Below are 18,790 nucleotides of genomic sequence, written 5' to 3' on the forward strand. Positions count from 1 at the left end.
GAAAGTGGGGCCGGATCCCCTGAATCTGCCTGTGAACCACCACATGGGTTCTGGAAACTGAACCCAGGTCCTTAGCAGAACAGCTAGTGCCCTTAACCTTGAAGCCATCCCCAGCTGGCCTGGGTGTCTTAAACCCACCTGCCTCTGCTTTCTAAGTGCTGTGACTAAAGGTATGCACCACCGCATCAAAAGGATTCTGGTACTTTGCTTTAAAGCACTTACATATGCAAAGATCCTGTTTGGAATTGAAAACACATTCTGGAGTTCTGGATAGATAGGGATTTTGTAAGGAACACTATTTAACCCAGTACACTCTTACAAACTCCAGCCCTAGGCAACCTCCACCTCTAGACCGTAACATTAGCTTTTATTCGCTTGATGTAATTGTCATCTCAGGCTTACTGCCTCTGTCTGCTAACCTAGACCTAGTCCTGGAAGCTTCTGGCCTCCATACAATCTTATCTAGGCCAAGAACCAGCCTCTGAGACTTGCTGCTGCATATGCTCATCCTTTCTAGCTCTTTCTTAGCTGGTTCAACTTAGCTGTTCTTGCTCAAACTGATTCAGTCTGGCTTCTCTCTGTCTCTGATTGAAATAGTTGCTCTGTTTTGCCTCAAACTACATCTGGCAATCTGCTCTAATCATCTATTTTCTCATTCTCTGGCTCATTCTGTCTTCACCTGTGTCTAGCTTGTTCGCTACAACTGTCCTGGTAAAACTGCCTCCTTTCCCTCTGCCCTGCTCCATCTCACTTCCTGTTTTTCTTCTTGTGAGAGTTGGACATATCCTATTCTGTCAAACCTTTCTCTGATTTGTCACTTTGACACTCAATTAGACACCACTTTCAAACATAGCTGCTTCCTTCTACAAACTAACTTTACTTTCATTGTCTGGGATTAAAGCTGTGTACTAAGGGCATATCTATTCCTGCCAGAGGAATTAGAGGTGTGTGCTAAGGGCTGAGTAACACCACAGCTAGAAACTCTTAGGGGTTCATAGCGTAATCAAACATCCTACAACACTACATTTGACTGTTGCAAAAATTTTTATGTAGGATGTTGAACTTTGTACTATTTTAAAATGTGGCTATTTGAAGCTGGAGAGGTGGCACATTTTCTTGCAGAAGGACCTAGCTGTGATCCTTGGCATCCACTGTGAGGCTCACAGTCATCCACAACTCTAGTTTTGGGGGATTCAGTGCCCTCTTTCTGGCTACCTCAAGTACCACAGTGAAGCACATGCATACATGCAGGCAAACATGAGAAAATTTGTTAACGTAGCTAAATTTTCTGGTGGCAAAATACTCATTTATTACACTGTAATTACACTGACAGAGCAGTTACTCCTGTAGAATATGCAGCACTGTTAAAATATTTTAAATATATTAGCTGTTCTTTTTAGGCTGCTAATTAACTAGAACACATTATAACATTTTATAAAGCTTTCAATAAAGTTCCTTTACCCCTAATAGCCTGTATCATGTTTCCAATAAGAATGTGTCTTCCCCAACCCCAGAGCTATCATACACAATTCTAAAGGAGAATGGGTAAAAGGAAACTATTCAAAGTATAGTACTTTGTATACAAAGTACATTTCATCACTTTTTCAAAAAATTCCTTTCCTATAACATACTCTGCTTTCATTTCAGTAGATACTGGGTTTGTCAGGGTTCTGTCCTTTGAAGTGTTCTATTTTGATAATACATGGTTTTTACTTTTGAGAATCACAATTTGAATTTGAACGCTTAGTAGGCTAAACTTGTTCCATGTTATAACAGTAACTGTGGCTCTGTGATCTAGTTTTTAAAACTTGTCATTATAGTCTCGTGAAAACATTTGAGTCATGAAGCATTTTAATACATCAATATAAAAATGTGCCATTTAATAAAGTTACTCAACTAAGTGTATATTCTTTTTTGACTTGTTTGCATTAGGTAAAATCCAATTTATTCCATTCAATGTGGCACCAAACCAGTTCTCGCTAAACTTCAGTAAACTGATAATATGAAAGGGCATTTCCTGGGTTGCAGCATTAAACCCTGATTGATCCTTTTGAATCCTTTAAGTTTCCTCCAGAGATTTTTAAGATTTCACTTTGATCTTACTAGTTTTACTCCTTTTTAATATAACTCAATTTGTAGTGGGGGGTATGAAGATTCAAAATAGTGGCAGTTCTGGGGCGGGAGGATGACTAACTTTGAGACCAGGTTGGGTTACACCTACATACAGAGCTATCTAGAATGTGTGTGTACATTTCCTATTACTATGACAAAACCTGGCAAAAGCAACTCTGGAGTATGTGTTGATTCTGGTTCACAGATTACGGGTACAGTCTATCACAACTTAGAAGGGATTTCAACAGGAACATGAGACAGCTGCTCACATTGGATTTGCAGTCTGACAACAGCAGTGGGTGCTCAACTTGAATTTGCCTTTTTATTCAGTGTTTGCCCAGTCCTTTGAGAGCGCAGTCCACATTAGGTACATCTTTCCACTTCAACCTTTCTGAAAGTATCTTCGTAGACATGCCCAGAGGTGTGTATCTATGGGGATCCTAAATCTAACACCTCGAAGTCCAGAGATTTGTGTCTATGGAGATTCTAAAAGTAATCAAGTTGACAAGATTTACCATCACAAGTGTTAGGCTTACTAATTAGAATTTTGCTTTTGATCTCTCCATCCTCTAGCATAACCAAAATGTAAAATGAGACTCAAGGTATACTTTGAGTCTGAGAAGTCACTGTCAATTCTTAGTTTGTCCCCATTATCCAATTTTAATTTCCAAGAGCACTTTCATTTCGTTTTTATATAGTATACTTGTTTTATAGTGATACAGGGTCCTGTATGAGAACTGTAAAGTTAATATGTGAAATGTACCAGGTGTGTGGTTTTGATCTTAGCACTAAGGTGGGTGGATTTCTGTGAGTTCGAGGCCAGGCGGAGCTATATAGTAAGACTGTATCTCAACAAAACAAAATAAACGAACAAACAAAAAAACAGTAAATTGAATATTTTCAGAAAATCCTTATCTGAAACTGCTCCTGAGGAAACGTGGGCTGCTTCTGTGTCGGTTTTACACTTTCTCATTTTTCCTCATAAAATTTCAAAAAGCAGCATTAAATGAAATTGTAAGACAGTACCAACTAAGAAACTAATAGATGCTTTTCGCGTGCACTGAGTCCTGTTTCCTGGTTATAGCTGGCTTTCTGTAAATCCCTCTTGATAAACAGTCAGGCTTTTTTCGTTTTTGAGCCCGTTCAACTAGAGGGCTGCTGGTTGTCTGCTATATCTGGTATCCTCTAGATTCGGGTCCGGTTCTGGGATCCAACGCCTGCGTCCCTTTTCAACACCCCGCTTTCTCAATGCTCCTTAACCCGAGCGCTGACAGCTCTGCTGCTCTCAGATCCCATTGGCTAAAGCCCACGCCCCTCACCGGACCACCGATCACCGAACCTCCGGGCGCAGGGTGATGGCGTCACGGGGCCGGCCGGCCCGCGGTGGCGCGGGTTGGTGACGTCATACGGCCGCACCACCGTGGCTGGAGCCTGGGGCTTCCGGGCTGACGGCGGTTAGGGTCGAGCTGGGACGGCGCTACCATGACCATTTGCCAGTTTTTCCTTCAAGGCCGGTGCCGCTTCGGAGACCGCTGCTGGAACGAGCATCCCGGCGGCCGGGGTGCGGGCGGGGCCCGGCAGCCGCCACCGCAGCAACCGCCACCCTCAGGTGACAGTCCGGGAGCGGTGAGCTGGGGCCACGTGAAGCCTACGCACACCTCCAGCCGGTACCCCTGCCCTGGCTCGCGACGCCTCGCCCAGTAGCTGGACTAGTCGTTTCCGCTGGTCGGACATGGGTGCTCCTGCCAAACACTGCGTTTTAAAATTACAAGTATCTTCATTAAAACTTCCCTCTTGGTGAATGGCAGTGGCTGGGAGAATTCTCGTGCGTCCATTCAGACCCCTTTTCCTACTCTTCCCCCTTCCTCGTCCGTAATCACAAGCTCTTAAAATTTGGACTTTACTTGGTAGCTTGGGACACTGGGTCAAGAACATTACAGGTTTTGTGGAAAGGGTATTCAGGGGCCAGACATTAAACCAGCGCAGCACAAGGTTTTAAAAGTCAGATAAATACGTTTTATTCTCTTAATTTTGGAACATATGTTTTTGTTTGGTTGGTTTGTTTTTGTTGTTGTTGTTTTGTTTGTTTGTTTGTTTTTCGAGACAGGGTTTCTCTGTATAGCCCTGGCTGTCCTGGAACTCACTTTGTAGACCAGGCTGGCCTCGAACTCAGAAATCCGCCTGCCTCTGCCTCCTCTAAATGCTGGGATTAAAGGCATGCACCACCACTGCCCGGCAGGAACCTAGGTTTTTTGTTTGTTTGTTTTATTTTGTTTTTTTATTGTTTTGATTTGGTTTTAGCTTTTAGGTTTTCAGAGATAGGGTTTCTCTGTGTAACAGCCCTAGCTGTCCTGCAACTCTCTTTGTAGACCAGGCTGTCTTTGAACTCACAGAGATCTGCCTGCCTCTGCCTCCTGAGTGCTAAAATTAAAGTCATGTGCTACCACTGCCCAGTGGAACCTAGTTCGTGACGTTGTCAGTGGGTGCTTCTCTTTCCCCTTCTCTTTAAGGCTCCTCCAGCCCCTGTGTTGCATGCTGGTTTCATGTTTCCACTTTTTCGTGGAGGAGATAGAATGTATCATCTACAATCGGTCTAGTGAAAGACTCCAAATTAGGACTCAGGTTCCAGTAGATACTGGTGTACTCCCAGGGACTGCTGAGAGAGAGTAATGCTTGTCGTTTGGTCTCTGGAAACTTACAGTAAATGTAGTAATTTGCAAGTAAATGTTCAGTAGATAGATAATTAGGCGAAAAAATAAGATATAAATAAAACTTTAGGATTAAGAGAAAGAAAAAATGCTTTGGAATTTTAAGGCCCACATTAAGGCCACTGAGTGCAGCATAAAAGAAGTTTTATTTCTATGCTATGTAATCCCCCTCCAGAGGATTTGGAACTTCAAAACAAAATGCCACTAATTCCTGCTTCAGAGGTGCAGTTCAGCTATCCTCTTTCTCTTTGGATTTATTGAGAAGTATACCTATCATTCTGTTTTTAATATATATTAAATGACATTTTCTAAATTCTAAGACAAATTTTCTTTATCCTAGCATCAACTAGGAAGTGGTAAGATTAAAAACAGTATCAAACCTAAAACATGTCCTATTTATGAGTTGTTAGAGCTCTACACTGTACTTTATCTGCCTATTAGTAAGCTCTGCAATCTCCATATGAAGGATAGGTATGTGGGCACTGTGTCCAAAGAGTAAAGACTGAGGCAGATGCTTTTTAAATACCTATTTAAGGACAGAAAGTGAAATATAACCCATTTTATTATCCAGTTTACTCATCGCTTCATTTATTGTCTCTCTATGGCTCAGTGCAGAAGCATACACACACATCCAGTGTTAGGTCAAACAGGGGCCTTGACCATGCCAGGCTCACTCCAAAGCCTTTAGAGATGTTTAGAGTATTTTTTATTTGTTGCCCCATGGTCAATTTAATAGGCTTAATATTGAACTCAGCAATATATCTTTATATTTCTATGATCACATTGATCTCATTTTGTTGTTGCTTTTTGTCAGCTTGAGTTTTGGGTTTTTTATTTGCTTTTTGATATGAGGCCTTATTATGTAGCTCTGGCTGACCTGGAACGTCAGCCTGTCTCTCCCTCCCTAGTGCTGTGATTAAATTTGTACACCAAAACACCTGGCCTGATCTCATTTTTTAATATAAATAGAACATTATAACATATAACAAACTAAATCATAAAGGCACTGCCATTTAAAACTAGTAGAATTAATTTCAAGACATAATAAGATAAAATATAATAGAAATTTTCAAGATTTGAAAAAGTTACCAATTTTCTGATTGTTTTGTTTTCTTGATGATTTTAGGGAGCAACCGTCGAGGGTGGAATGCCAGCAGCCAGAGGTACTCCAATGTCATCCAGCCATCCAGCTTCCCCAAGTCCACACCATGGGGTGGCAGCAGAGATCAAGACAAACCACCATTCGGCACTTTTGATTCTGGAGTTTCCACCAGCAGAGGCTTTGGGTCATCTCAAAACCCTTTTGCTTCACCTCTCTCTGATGAGCAGAAAGATGAAAAGAAACTTCTGTGAGTTAAAGTGTTATAGAAAGTCAATTGCTTGGTTTTTCCAGAAGTACTTACAGTGTTTTCTCTAAAAAAAAAGAATGGTTTTGAAAATCAGAATAAGCAAAACAAGAAAAAGAAATCACCCATGGTCCTGTGGCTCAGCCAGCCTGTTCACACTGTGAGCATCTCAGCCAGCCTGTTCACACTGTGAGCTTCTCAGCCAGCCTGTTCACACTGGGAGCTTCTCAGCTAGCCTGTTCACACTGTGAGCACCTCAGCCAGCCTGTTCACACTATGAGCTTCTCAGCCAGCCTGTTCACACTGGGAGCTTCTCAGCTAGCCTGTTCACACTGTGAACATCTCAGCCAGCCTGTTCACACTATGAGCTTCTCAGCCAGCCTGTTCACACTGGGAGCTTCTCAGCTAGCCTGTTCACACTGTGAGCATCTCAGCCAGCCTGTTCACACTGTGAGCACCCAGCCAGCCTGTTCACACTGGGAGCTTCTCAGCCAGCCTGTTCACACTGGGAGCTTCTCAGCCAGCCTGTTCACACTGGGAGCATCTCAGACTGTGTCAGTTAGAAGCCTGTGTTCTTAGGTCTGCCTATTCTGGTCCACTTCCTGCTGTACTGGCACATTTCAAAAGTTAGTCTTGCTTAAACAGTCAGTGTGCTCTGTGCTCTTTACAGCATATTGGGTAACTCAGAACAATTGCTATCCTCAAGGTTACTAATAATATCATGTATTTTTCTTTGTAAAACCTTTATTTCTTCAAGTTACTACTTGAAGTTCCATAAACCGTGGAATTTTAGGTTTGTTTGGGGTGTATTTTTTTGAGGGGGCAGGTAGGCTTTGTTTTATTTGAAAGCAGGGTCTCCCTGTGTAGCCCAGGCTGGTTTATAACTCAGGTCTCACTGCCTCTGTCTCCAGAGTGTTATCACCTCACCAGCTGTTTGTTTCTGAAATGCTGATGACTGAACCTAAATCTTCAACTGTTTTGGGCAAGCATCAAGTGTGTTTGTGTGTGTGTGCTTGTAACAAAGCAAAGTTCTATTGTGAGTCTAAGTGCAGTAACATTTGTGATACCTATCACTTTCCTAGTTAATGGTCACTTTTGATATGAAAAAAACCATTAATTAGAGCCAAATATATAACTTTGTTCAGATTAGCTGTTCAGTGCACAGATCTGAAGGCTAGAGAGGTAGCTTAGCAGTTAAGAACACTGGCTGTTTTTCCAGGGGACCTGGGTTCAATTGCCAGCACCTACAGAGCTGCTCACATCCATCGGTAACTCCAGTTCCAAGGGGCCCAACACCCTCACACAGACACATCCAAGGAAAAACACCAGGGCACATAGAACTAAAAATAAAGTATTTAAAAGTATATGTTTTAAGTTCATGGACCAGTGTCCTATATTACAAAGTAGAAAATTTAAGTAAAATCTATCTGGAGTCCTGTAATCCACTCTTAAATTTTAATGATTCTCTATAACTGATAAGAGTGCTTTTTATTGTTTCCAGTTAAAAATACTATATTTAGTTCTTTAAAAAACATTATATTTATGATAACTCTTAACTATATCAATTAGTTTTTCTGTGAATTAAGAAGTTAATACTTAATCTATATTATTTGTAACTATAAAATACAAGGTTTTGTTGTTTTGAAAACATTGTACAACCCAGATTGACCTTAAACTCACTGTATTACCCTACCTGACCTCAAAATTCTCCTCAGCCACCCAGGTGCTGTAGTTACAGCTATACTCCACCATTCTCAGGCTGTAATCCATAATTCTGGGAACTTCTGAGGTAGAAAAGAGTCTTCAGAAAGTAGGAAAGACGGCGTCTATGCATGCTTTTAATTCTGACACTTGGGAGGCAGAGGCAGGCAGATCTCTGAATTGAGACCAGCCTGGTCTACAGAGTGTGTTCCAGGACAGCCAAAGCTACAGAAAGAAACCCTGTCTCTAAAAACAAAACAAAAACAAAAAAAAAAGAAAAGAAACTGAAAAATATGTAAATTTATGTATTTACTAGAACTTAAATTTTTAGTCATTCAGCTTCATAAGTAACATTTTAACAAGCAAGTAAAAATATCCATTACTCTCATTTTTATTTTTATTTTTATTTCCAGGGAAGGAATTGTTAAGGACGTAGAAGTTTGGGAGTCATCGGGGCAGTGGATGTTTTCTGTTTACTCACCAGTGAGAAAGAAACCCAATATTTCAGGTAAGTGGGAAACATGTGGTTGACTTGTTGGGTTTTGGTGAGAATGGAACCCGGACCTGCATACATGCTAGGCAGAAGCCCTGCCACGTACTTCTATGTGTTTTTAAAATATAAAATTTCTAGTGTCTAAAACTAGGCCATGCTAAATAAATTTATTCCAAACTTGGGCACAGCTAGAATTTGATCTTTTTAAAGTATCCAAGTATTCCAGCTAAACTTCATGATTCAAAGACTAAGAACCATAATGGAATTCTTTTAATTTGTATTATTCATTCTCAGGAAAGAATAGTAAAATCAGGACCTACCACAGCTTTGATTCTGTTGCCTAAGGAGAGGCTCTGCTTTATTGGTTCCCTCTGTAGAGCCTCAGGATCCTCACTGGTTCCCTCATGGCCAGGAGAGCCCCATGCTGCCACCATTATAGCCCTAGTTGCTGCCTTACATTTCCTGTTCTTCCCTCCCAAGAATTGTGCTTCTTAGTAAAACCTGTTGAGACTCTCAAGGAGCCATAGGGATGGCATTTCTTTAGAAGATTCCTTTTTTTCCTTTTTGTTTTTCCCATGATCCCTATGGCTACCAAGTTCTTCCAACCTCTCATGGAGAGGCTGAGTCTCTCCTGCTGAGGAGACGACAGGCATGGCCCAGCCCAGCCCTGAAGCCAGGGTCAGATTCCAGGAGCACCACTGGGCCTCACTCCTCAGCTCCGGCTCACCTCCACCACTCTCTTATTCAGGTAAAAACTCTTTACTGACTTTCATTTGTCCTGCACCCTGCTCTGCATTCAAGGGGCACATAAACCCTGAGCAGTGGAGGTTCTTCCTGGAACCTTGTGTTCTGGAGGAAAGAAAACAAGAAACTGAAAACAGATCATTTAAGATACTGGTAGTTTCTGTAAGAAAATAATAAACTTTGTAAGCCCTAGATTGGTTGAAATATTAGTACTTAAGAACTGCCAAGTATTAAATCTTAATTTACAAATGGACTGAAAGCCTGGTTTACACTTCAAAATATGAAATATTAGAGAGCTCTTCATAGGGTGACCATGTAAAATATAGGACATTCAGTTAAATTTAAATTTCAGATAAGAAAGTAGTATTTTTGGGCTGGATAGATGGTTCAGCAGTTAAGAGCACCTACTGCTCTTCCAGAGGTCCTGATTTCAATTCCCAGCAGCCACATGGTGGCTCACAACCATCTGTAGTAGGATCTGATGCCCTATTCTTGTGTGTCTGAAGAGAGCAATGGTGTACTCATATACATAAAATAAATAAATCTTTAAAAAAAAATAAAATATTTTCAATATATATCCCATATAATATCTGAGACATACTTAAATTTGTTTTATATTTGAAATTTTAATTTTTGTAGACATCTGGGGTTTTTTGTTAGTTAAATTTGGCAGCCTATCCCTGAGATATCTGTAGGAACTGGATACATTCATAAAAGTTTTCATAATAATACTAAGACACTAATGCCACTTTATGGATGAAATGTGTAGGATTGGTATAAAGTATTGTTAAGTAAAACTGATGGACTTAGCATAAGTTGACAGAGCAACAAGCTGCTAGTAGACTGTAATAATCATGGAAAGAAGAATCTGGAATGTCACTCTAAGTTGAGGAGGTAAAATTATCCCTATTCTTAGTGAAATAAAAATCACTGATTTTTAAAACTTCTTAGCCATTGACTTTAAACATCTCAGATAAAGCGAGAGGTACATATATTCCATGCTTCTGCCCTGAACCCACATGTGATACTCAGTCTAAGGGACTTTTGTCACAGACAGATTGTATTGGAAAGAATAACAGCTTTAGTTATTCACACGTAGCTTTGGCAGATATTTTCTGAACAGTGAATAAGATAAACCCGTCACCTCAAGGGGCAGTTGTGGCAGAGAATGACAGGATTACTGCCAATAGTAAAACTGAAATTTCCTAGGAAAAGGTAGAATCATGGAAAACCTTTCTGTCACATGAGGACAACAGCTTCTCAGTCTTTTTTTTTTATTAGATACTTTCTTATTTATATGTCATATGATATCTCCTTTCCCACTTTCCCCTCCAAAAAAAAAAAAAAAAACCAACACTCTATTCCCTCCCCACTTCCTCTGCTCACCAACCCACCTTCTCTCACTTCCCCTACACTGGGGCATAGAACCTTCACAGGACCAAGGACCTCTCCTCTCATTGATGACTGACTGGGCCATCCTCTGCTATACATATGCAGCTGGAGCCATGAGTCTCACCATGTATACTCTTTGGTTGGTGGTTTAGTCCCTGGGAGCTCTGAGGGTACTAGTTATTTCATATTGTTGTTTGTCCTAAGGGGCTGCAAACCCTTTAGCTCCTTCATTGGGGACCCTGTGCTCAGCAATGGATGGCTATGAGCCTCTACTTCTGTATTAGTAGGGTACTGTCAGAGCCTCTCAGGAGACAGCTATATCAGGCTCCTGTCAGCCAGCACTTGCTGGCATCTGCTCTAAGAGCAAGAATTGACAAATGGGACCTCATAGAATTACAAAGCTTCTATAAGGCAAAAGACACTGTCAATAGGACAAAACGGCAACCAACAAATTGGGTAAAGATCTTTACCAATCCTATATCCAATATATACAAAGAACTCAAGTTAGACTCCAGAGAACCAAATAACCCTATTAAAAAATGGGGTACAGAGCTAAACAAAGAATTCTCAACTGACGAATAGCAAATGGCTGAGAAGCACCTAAAGAAATGCTCAACATCCTTAGTCATCAGGGAAATGCAAATCAAAACAACCCTGAGATTCCACCTCACACCAGTCAGAATGGCTAGGATAAAAAATGCAGGTGGCAGCAGATGACAGGAGAGGTTGTGGAGAAAGAACACTCCTTCATTGCTGGTGGGATTGCAACTTGGTACAACCACTCTGGAAATCAGTTTGGCAGTTCCTCTGGAAATTGGACATAGTACTACCTGAGGACTATGGGCACTCCTGGAAGATGCTCCAACATGTAATAAGGATACATGCCCCACTATGTTCATAGCAGCCTTATTTATAATAGCCAGAACCTGGAAAAAACCCAGATGTCCCTCAACAGAGGAATGGATACAGAAAATGTGGTACATCTACACAATGGAGTACTACTCAGCTATTAAAAACAATGAACTTATGAAATTCTTAGGGAAATGGATGGATCTGGAGAATATCATCCTGAGTGAGGTAATCCAATCACAAAAGAACACACATGGTATGCATTCTCTGATAAGTGGTTATTAGCCCAGAAGATCAGAATACACAAAGTACAATTCACAAATCACAAGAAACTTTAGAAGAAGGAAAACCAAAGTGTGGATACTTCGTTCCTTCTTAAAAGGGGAAAAAAAATACCCATGGAAGGAGTTGCACAGACAAACTATGGAGCAGAGACTGAAAGAAGGACAATCCAGAGACTGCTCCACCAGGAATCCTTCCCATATTCAATCATCAAATCCAGCTTCTCAGTCTTTAAAATCTCTTCTAGTAAGACTAGTAGCAGCACTGGGCATGGCGCACGCCTTTAATCCCAGGACTTGGGGAGCAGAGGCAGGCAGAGTTCAAGGCCAAAGTGAGTTCCAGGACAGCCAGGCCTATACAGAGAAACCCTGTCTCGAAAAAAGAAAAAAAAAAAAAAAACAGACTAGTGACAGCATGAATATGTGTCGACTTCAGGGTTAGTTTGTGGTTTTATTTTTGCATTCTAGAGGGTCCTATGTCACGTATGGAAATTCTCTAGGGCATGTTCAAGACCAAAGTGCTTTGTTACAGAATCACACTGGCTGAAATCTATTCTGAGTCCAAGGTAAACTGACAAATTGTAACATAACTACACAAAAAGTTAATTGGCTTTTGTATCTGCTTTATTACTGGCCTTTAAAAACCTCCCACTTGTCTGGGCATAGTGGTACGCACCTTTAATCCTAGCACTCAGGAGGCCGAAGTGGGCTCATCTCTATAGTTAAAGGCCAGCCTGGTCTACAGAGTGAGACCCTGTCTTGAAAAACAAACAAAATAAAAACCTCCCACTCTATAGCCACATTTATCTGAAAAAGCCCCTGAGACTTGTTTTTCCAGTGACATGTCTTTGGGATATAGTTTTTATACAATAGCCAATAGCAAGGTAAATGCAGAAGCACATAGAAAAGCACATCCAGGAACTGGCGGTCAGAGCTGGTGAGAGGCCACTCAGCAATTAAGAGCATGTGAGTTCAGTTTCCAGCACTCATGTTGGCTGCCTCACAACTTGCTGTAAGTAGTTCCAAAGGAGCCAGCGCTGCATTCTGCACTACAAACATCAGTACTCCAGAACACACACACACACACATATACTTAAAAATAATACTTAAAAAAAAAAAAAAAAACTAGAGCTGGGCAGTGGTGGCACACGCCTTTAATCCCAGCACTTGGGAGACAGAGGCATGTGAATTTCTGAGTTTGAGGCCAGCCTGTCTACAAAGTGAGTTCCAGGACAGCCAGGATTATACAGAGAAACCCTAGCTCGAAACAAAGCAAAACTAACCTAGCTGGGAAGCCAAATGTTAATGAGCTCTGTAGACACAGGTTGTGCTGTCCATCTCACTAATCTTATTCTTTTGTTTTGGAAAATGTATGTGGATACATTTTCATTATAAAGACTAAAGAAAAAAAAAACTAACTTTTCTGTGTGCTGTTGGAGCACAACTTTAATCCTAGCATTCTAGAGGTAAAGGTAGGTGGATGTCTGTGAGTTCCAGGCCAGCCTGGTCTACAGAGTGAGTTCCAGGAAAGCTAGGGCTACACAGAGAAACTCTGTCTCAAAAAATAAAAAACAAACAAGACGAACTTTTTCTCTGTAGCTAGAATATTTCTTTTGTGCCATGTCGTTTGCTTTTCTGTTGCTATGATAAACACCATGACCCAGAAGCAACTTGGAGAAGAAAGGTTTATTCAGATTACAAGCTAATGGCCCATCATCGAGGGAAACCCATGCATGAACCAAAGGCAAGAAGAGCTTGAAGCAGAAGAGAGAAATACTGCTCACTGGCTATTTCCCCAGGTGTGCTCAGCTAGCTTTCTCACACAGCCCAGGTCCAACTGCCTAAGGTTGGTTTTAACCTTGGTGAGCTGGGCCCTCAGCCCTCGTACATCAGTTAGTAGTAGAGAGAATGTCTCACAGACATGCTCACAGGCCAGTCTAACAGGCAGTTCCTCAACTGAGGTTCTTCCCCAAGAGTGAATGCCATTGACAGCCAGGATTAGCCCTTACATACTGTCCTTTTAAAACCTGAGAAAATAGCTATTCAAATAATTCTGTGATTCAGATAAGAAACTAGTTGATCACAACTTGAAACAATTAAGATTGAAGTGAACAGAGTTCCTTGTTACATTCTTAGGGAACCCTTTTAAGAGCTAAGCCCTGAATGAAGAGAAAGTATCTGTTATAAGAAGCTCGGGGAAAAGCCCTGAATGAAGAGAAAGTATCTGTTATAAGAAGCTCGGGGAAAAGCATTCCCAGCAATAGATAGCTAGTGCAGAGGCCTTGACCTGAGAGCAGTGAGCTCAAGTAACAGAAGAAAGAAAGTAACAATACAGCATAAAGCCAGAGTGGCAGCTGTTGAAGAGCTTCAGCTTCAGCAGAAGGATGCGGTCTGACTAGAGAGAGCTGACTCACTGGTGCAGGAAGGAGGGAAAATGAGTTTTTGGGAGTGGGGATAAGACAAAGAGGTAGGGAGACAAGTTAGGAAGTGATGTCTGAATCACAGTGGATACAGAATCAAAGTAAAGTTCTGTTTTGAACCAGCAGGATGCTAATATTTTAGATACAGAAAAACAAACATATCCAGTATGATTCCTGAGTGCTTTTTTGCACTGGAGTAAACTAAATGGTACATGGGTTCCAAGGGGTCAAAAATAAGAACATTGCCTTTCTTAGGGTCCTCAGTGCTAAAAGTACAGTCATTGGTTTAAACAATAAAATCACTTGGTGGTATAGATAAACTGAAACATTTTTGGTTTTCCTTTAAAATATATGCATATTAAGAACACCAACTGCTCTTCCAGAGGACCTGTAATCAATTTTAGCTTCTACATGGCAGCTCAAAACTGACTGAAATTCCAGTCCCAGGGTATCGATCTGACACTAGGCACACATTTAGTGCACATGCATTCATGCAGGCAAAACATCCATGCATCACATTATTTATGCATTTATATGTCTCTATCTATAACACAAGTATCTGAAGTTAAGTCCTAGAAATGTAGGTCAGAGTCTGTGCATTTAACACTTGTGCTTGTCTATAGACAGGTTGCCCCAGAAACTTCCTTAGTGTGTTCAGAACAGCATCCATCACCACACCTGAGTGACAGTGATCATCTGTTCTTAATGTCTGCCACTCTGTGAGGAGAGCATTCGATTACTAAGTTAACTTTTTAAGTTTTCTTTAATATACTCGCCTTTTGAAATTGTAGTGAGCTGTTTGTATTTTTTGGTTTTGCCTGTCTCTGTACTGACTTAGGAACAATGCTTCTGTATTAAAATGTTACTCATGTGTACGGAGTTATGGTTTTCCTGGTTTCTTGTTTGCCATTTCAATTTGTTTATTGCGGATGTAATAGCATTGGTTTGAATGTCTGTAGTCAGCTCTTGTTTTCTTTTCACTCTTTATCTTTACAGAAATTCTTCATTCAAGGATGAAATAACTGTATTTTCTTCCAATTAATTTAAACATTAGTGTATAGGCTTTCTTTGATTTTTTTTCCTATGACCTTGAAGTTTTTTTGATAACCAGCATTATTACATTTTGTCTCTAACTCTAGCTTTACTACCAGAATCAACAGTGCTTACTGTTTAAATTTCAACTGATTCCTCACTTCAGGTTTCACAGACATTTCACCAGAGGAGTTGAGGCTTGAATACCATAACTTCTTAACCAGCAATAACTTACAGAGCTATGTAAGTTTGTTTTTCTATTTCTCTACCTCAGTAGCATTGGCTGCCAGTTACTGCTTTCTGTGTTTGTAGTGGCTTGCTTGTGTTTTGGCATGTTTGCTGAAAGTGGTGGTTTGAATGTGCTTGACCCATAGAGTGTGGCACTGGTAGGTGGTATGGCCTAGTTGGAGGAAAGTGTCACTAAGGGATTGGGCTTTGAAAGTCTATGCTCAGGCTCCACCTAGTATGGGTGAGAGCTTCTTCCTAGCTGCCTGCAGAAGGGTGTCCTCTCCTGGCTGCCTTTAGATCAAGATGTAGAACTCTCAGCTCCTTCTCCAGCACTGTGTCTGCCTGCATGCTGCCATGCTTCTTGCAATGATGATAATGGACTGAACCTCTGAAACTGTAAACTAGCCACAGTTAAATGTCTGTCTTTATAAGAGTTGCCTTGGTCTTGGCATCTCTTCATAGCAATGGAAACTCCATAGCAGGAGTTAGTACCAGGGACTTGGGTATTGCTGTGATAGGCCTGACCATGTTTTGTTTGGAGGAATGTGGATTTTGGTACTTTGATTTGGAAAGCCATGGAATGCTTTAAGTGAGGCTTAATGAGCCACCTGGTAGGAATATGGAAGACATTGGTACTGAGGGTGATTTCAACTCTGGATTTGTTCTTCTGATGTCACTGCTTTTGCCCTTGTCAGAAGAGTCTGCTTGAGGCTAAGGTAAGAGACTTTGTCCTCTGGTTCACTCTCACAGAGAGTGTATTCATCAAGCATAGCAAGCTCAGAAGGGAAAAATACAAACATGGATGGTTCAAAGAGTAAAGGGGCACCAGCAAGTAGAATGGAGCTAAATCTTGTGTTCAGGAGAGTGAATGGCATTAAGGGGGTGATGACCTGGGGCAATACCCACCCAGCTAAGCTTATGCATTTGCAGTTGCATAAGGGAGAGTTATATTATGTTAGGCGTTACTATGACCTGGTTAATGTTTTTATTTAGACATAAGGAGATATGATTATGTGTCAAATTGACAAGGGATAGAACATGATGGTATTCTCAGTTTTCAACTTGATAAAGATCGATAATGAAAAGCTTAGGTCCAGGCATGGTGGTACATGCCTTTAATCCCAGAAGACAGACACAAGCAGATCCCTGAGTTCAAGGCCAAATTGAACAAGTTCAAGGCCAAGTACAGAGTAAGTTCCAGGTAAAGAAAAGCTGAAGGCCAGGCATGGGGTTCTCACCTTTAATCCCAGAGTTAAGGAAACAGTCATGCAGACTCTGAGTTCAAGGTCAATCTTCAGAAGTTATTTTAGGATAGCCAAGCTTAGGCATTGAAGGAGTTGGAAACAAAAGACTGATAATAATGTAATAGAACAAGGGGGCCATAATCGAACCCCAGCAAGCAGCAGAACTCAGCAGCTTTGGCAATGTGGCTCTGGCTTTAAAGTAAAGAATAGAAGGGAACAAGTGATGCTAGTTATCTGGAGCTAAGAAATTAGCAATGCTTAAAAAGAGACCAGCATCACTGAGGTAAAATCTGGGAAGTGTGTTGTGAGATCACAAAGAAGCTGTGTTCCAGAGATAGCCGAGGCTGTACCTTGTGCTGCAGCAGGACTTGGTAATGTGCAAGAGTCACCCAGGCAGTACTGGTTTTGAAGGCTTGAAGGGGCCATGAAGAGCAGCTGAGGCTTGGCACTGTGAGAGGCCAGGAAAGGCCACTGGTGAAGGTGCAGCCTCAGTGTCAGTTGAAGGCCCAGGCCAGAGGGGTCATGAAAAGGAGTTGAGACGTGGCACCATGAAGAGGGCCTATGAGAGACTGTTGGTTGGTGACACACTTCCTCCAACAAAACCCCACCTCCTAACAGTACTACTCTCTCTGGGCCAAGCATATTTAAACCACCACAGTGTGAACTGTTAAATTTTTGTAGGCCAATGCTTTTTTAAAATTGTTTCGTTGTCTAACTTGATAATGATGTACTATCGTGATAAAGGATATTATTTTATAAGTTACCCACATCAACCAGTCCTACAACACAGACCACCTGTCATCTGAAAGACATTACTGCTTCCATTGGTGCTGATCCATGATGGAGATCAGGAAAGCAGAGTTCTGCCCCACAGATTAACACTCACAGACCAGACATCCGAAAGAAGCCAGTCTGAGTGAGTCAGTAGAGTAAGCTGGGTGCCTGAAGGAAATATTTTCTATTGTCTAAGTTAGGACTGTGCATTCCAGCTACTACACATAATTCCCTGCTGCCCAGATAGCACCGGTTCTGCACTTCTACGTGATCAGCCATGACATACAGGGAGGGAGAGAACAGAGAGAGGCAGCTAGACCTGGAATATCTCTGGCAAACAGGAGCAGGGCTTAAACAGTCAGTCCTGAGTTATTTTTGTTTTCTTTCTCCAGCTAAACTCTGTTCAACAGCTCGTAAGTCAGTGGAGAAATAGGATAAATGAACTGAAAAATCTAAATATGTCAACCAAAGGAGCGCTGGTGAGTACTGCAGAATTTTCTTCAAAGAAGTATCTTATCGATTCTGTTTTGTTCTGTGTTGGTTTTTAAGACAAGAGTAAGTAGACCAGAATGTCCTGCAACTTGTCATGTAGCCCAGGCTACTCTTGAACTCACCACACCTGTCTCGGCCTCCTCCATGCTGGGTTTCAGACATGCTCTATCATGTCTACCTTTCTGTTGCTTTTTGTATGTTTCTTGAGACAGGGTCTCACCTGAAATGGCCCTGACTAGCCTGGAACTCAAAGAGACCCCTGTGCCCACCTAGAGTGCAGGGATTAAAGGTGTGCACTGGCTCTATTGCTTTTATTTTTTAATTTCCTTTATTTTATGTGAGTGTTTTGCCTGCATGTGTATCTGTGCACCAAGTATGTGCCTGATGTAGTGCAGGTCAAAAGAGGGTGTCTGATCCCCTGGAATTGGAGTTATAGTTAAGAATTGCTGTGTGGTACAGGGGATGGAAATCAGGTCCTCTTGAAGAACAGTGCTATTAACCTGTGAGTCATCTTTCAAGCTCCACTAATGCTTTTTGGTATAGGATGTTTCATTTTTAATTTGAAGGGCAAAGCAAAGTCTCTGTAAAGGATTATGGCTCACACCCTCACCGTGTACCCACACACCCTTACCCTATGCCCACACACCCTCACCCTGTGCCCACACACCCTCACCCTGTGCCCACACACCCTCACCCTGTGCCCACACACCCTCACCGTGTACCCACACACCCTCACCCTGTGCCCACACACCCTCACCCTGCCCACACAACCTCACCCTGTGCCCACATACCCTCACCCTGTGCCCATACACACCCTCACCCTGTGCCCACACACCCTCACCCTGCCCACACAACCTCACCCTGTGCCCACACACCCTCACCCTGTGCCCATACACACTCATCCTGTGCCCACACACCCTCACCCCGTGCCCACACACCCTCACCCTGTGCCCACACACCCTCACCCTGTGCCC

General features: G+C 41.8%; 1 protein-coding gene and 1 long non-coding RNA gene across 4 annotated transcripts in view; one reads left to right on the forward strand and one right to left on the reverse strand.

The window, feature by feature from the left end:
- Nucleotides 1-1,861: 1,861 nt before the first annotated feature.
- Nucleotides 1,862-3,773, reverse strand: LOC116097541. Its single transcript, XR_004121462.1, has 2 exons — nucleotides 3,452-3,773; nucleotides 1,862-2,598 (listed from the first exon to the last, which is right to left on the reverse strand). It is a non-coding gene; the product is annotated as an uncharacterized LOC116097541 (long non-coding RNA).
- Nup42 (nucleoporin 42) overlaps nucleotides 3,496-18,790 on the forward strand; it is a 19,896-nt gene continuing 4,601 nt past the window's right edge. Inside the window, exons 1-5 of one of the 3 annotated variants that reach the window (XM_031380134.1) lie at nucleotides 3,496-3,721; nucleotides 5,947-6,169; nucleotides 8,281-8,375; nucleotides 15,245-15,321; nucleotides 17,717-17,803. In XM_031380134.1, the coding sequence (XP_031235994.1) occupies nucleotides 3,595-3,721; nucleotides 5,947-6,169; nucleotides 8,281-8,375; nucleotides 15,245-15,321; nucleotides 17,717-17,803 (609 nt within the window). In that variant the 5' untranslated portion in view covers nucleotides 3,496-3,594. The other 2 variants (XM_031380136.1, XM_031380135.1) reach the window with 2 other exon arrangements.

The sequence above is a fragment of the Mastomys coucha genome, unplaced genomic scaffold (assembly GCF_008632895.1).
Source record: "Mastomys coucha isolate ucsf_1 unplaced genomic scaffold, UCSF_Mcou_1 pScaffold19, whole genome shotgun sequence".
Taxonomy (NCBI): domain Eukaryota; kingdom Metazoa; phylum Chordata; class Mammalia; order Rodentia; family Muridae; genus Mastomys; species Mastomys coucha.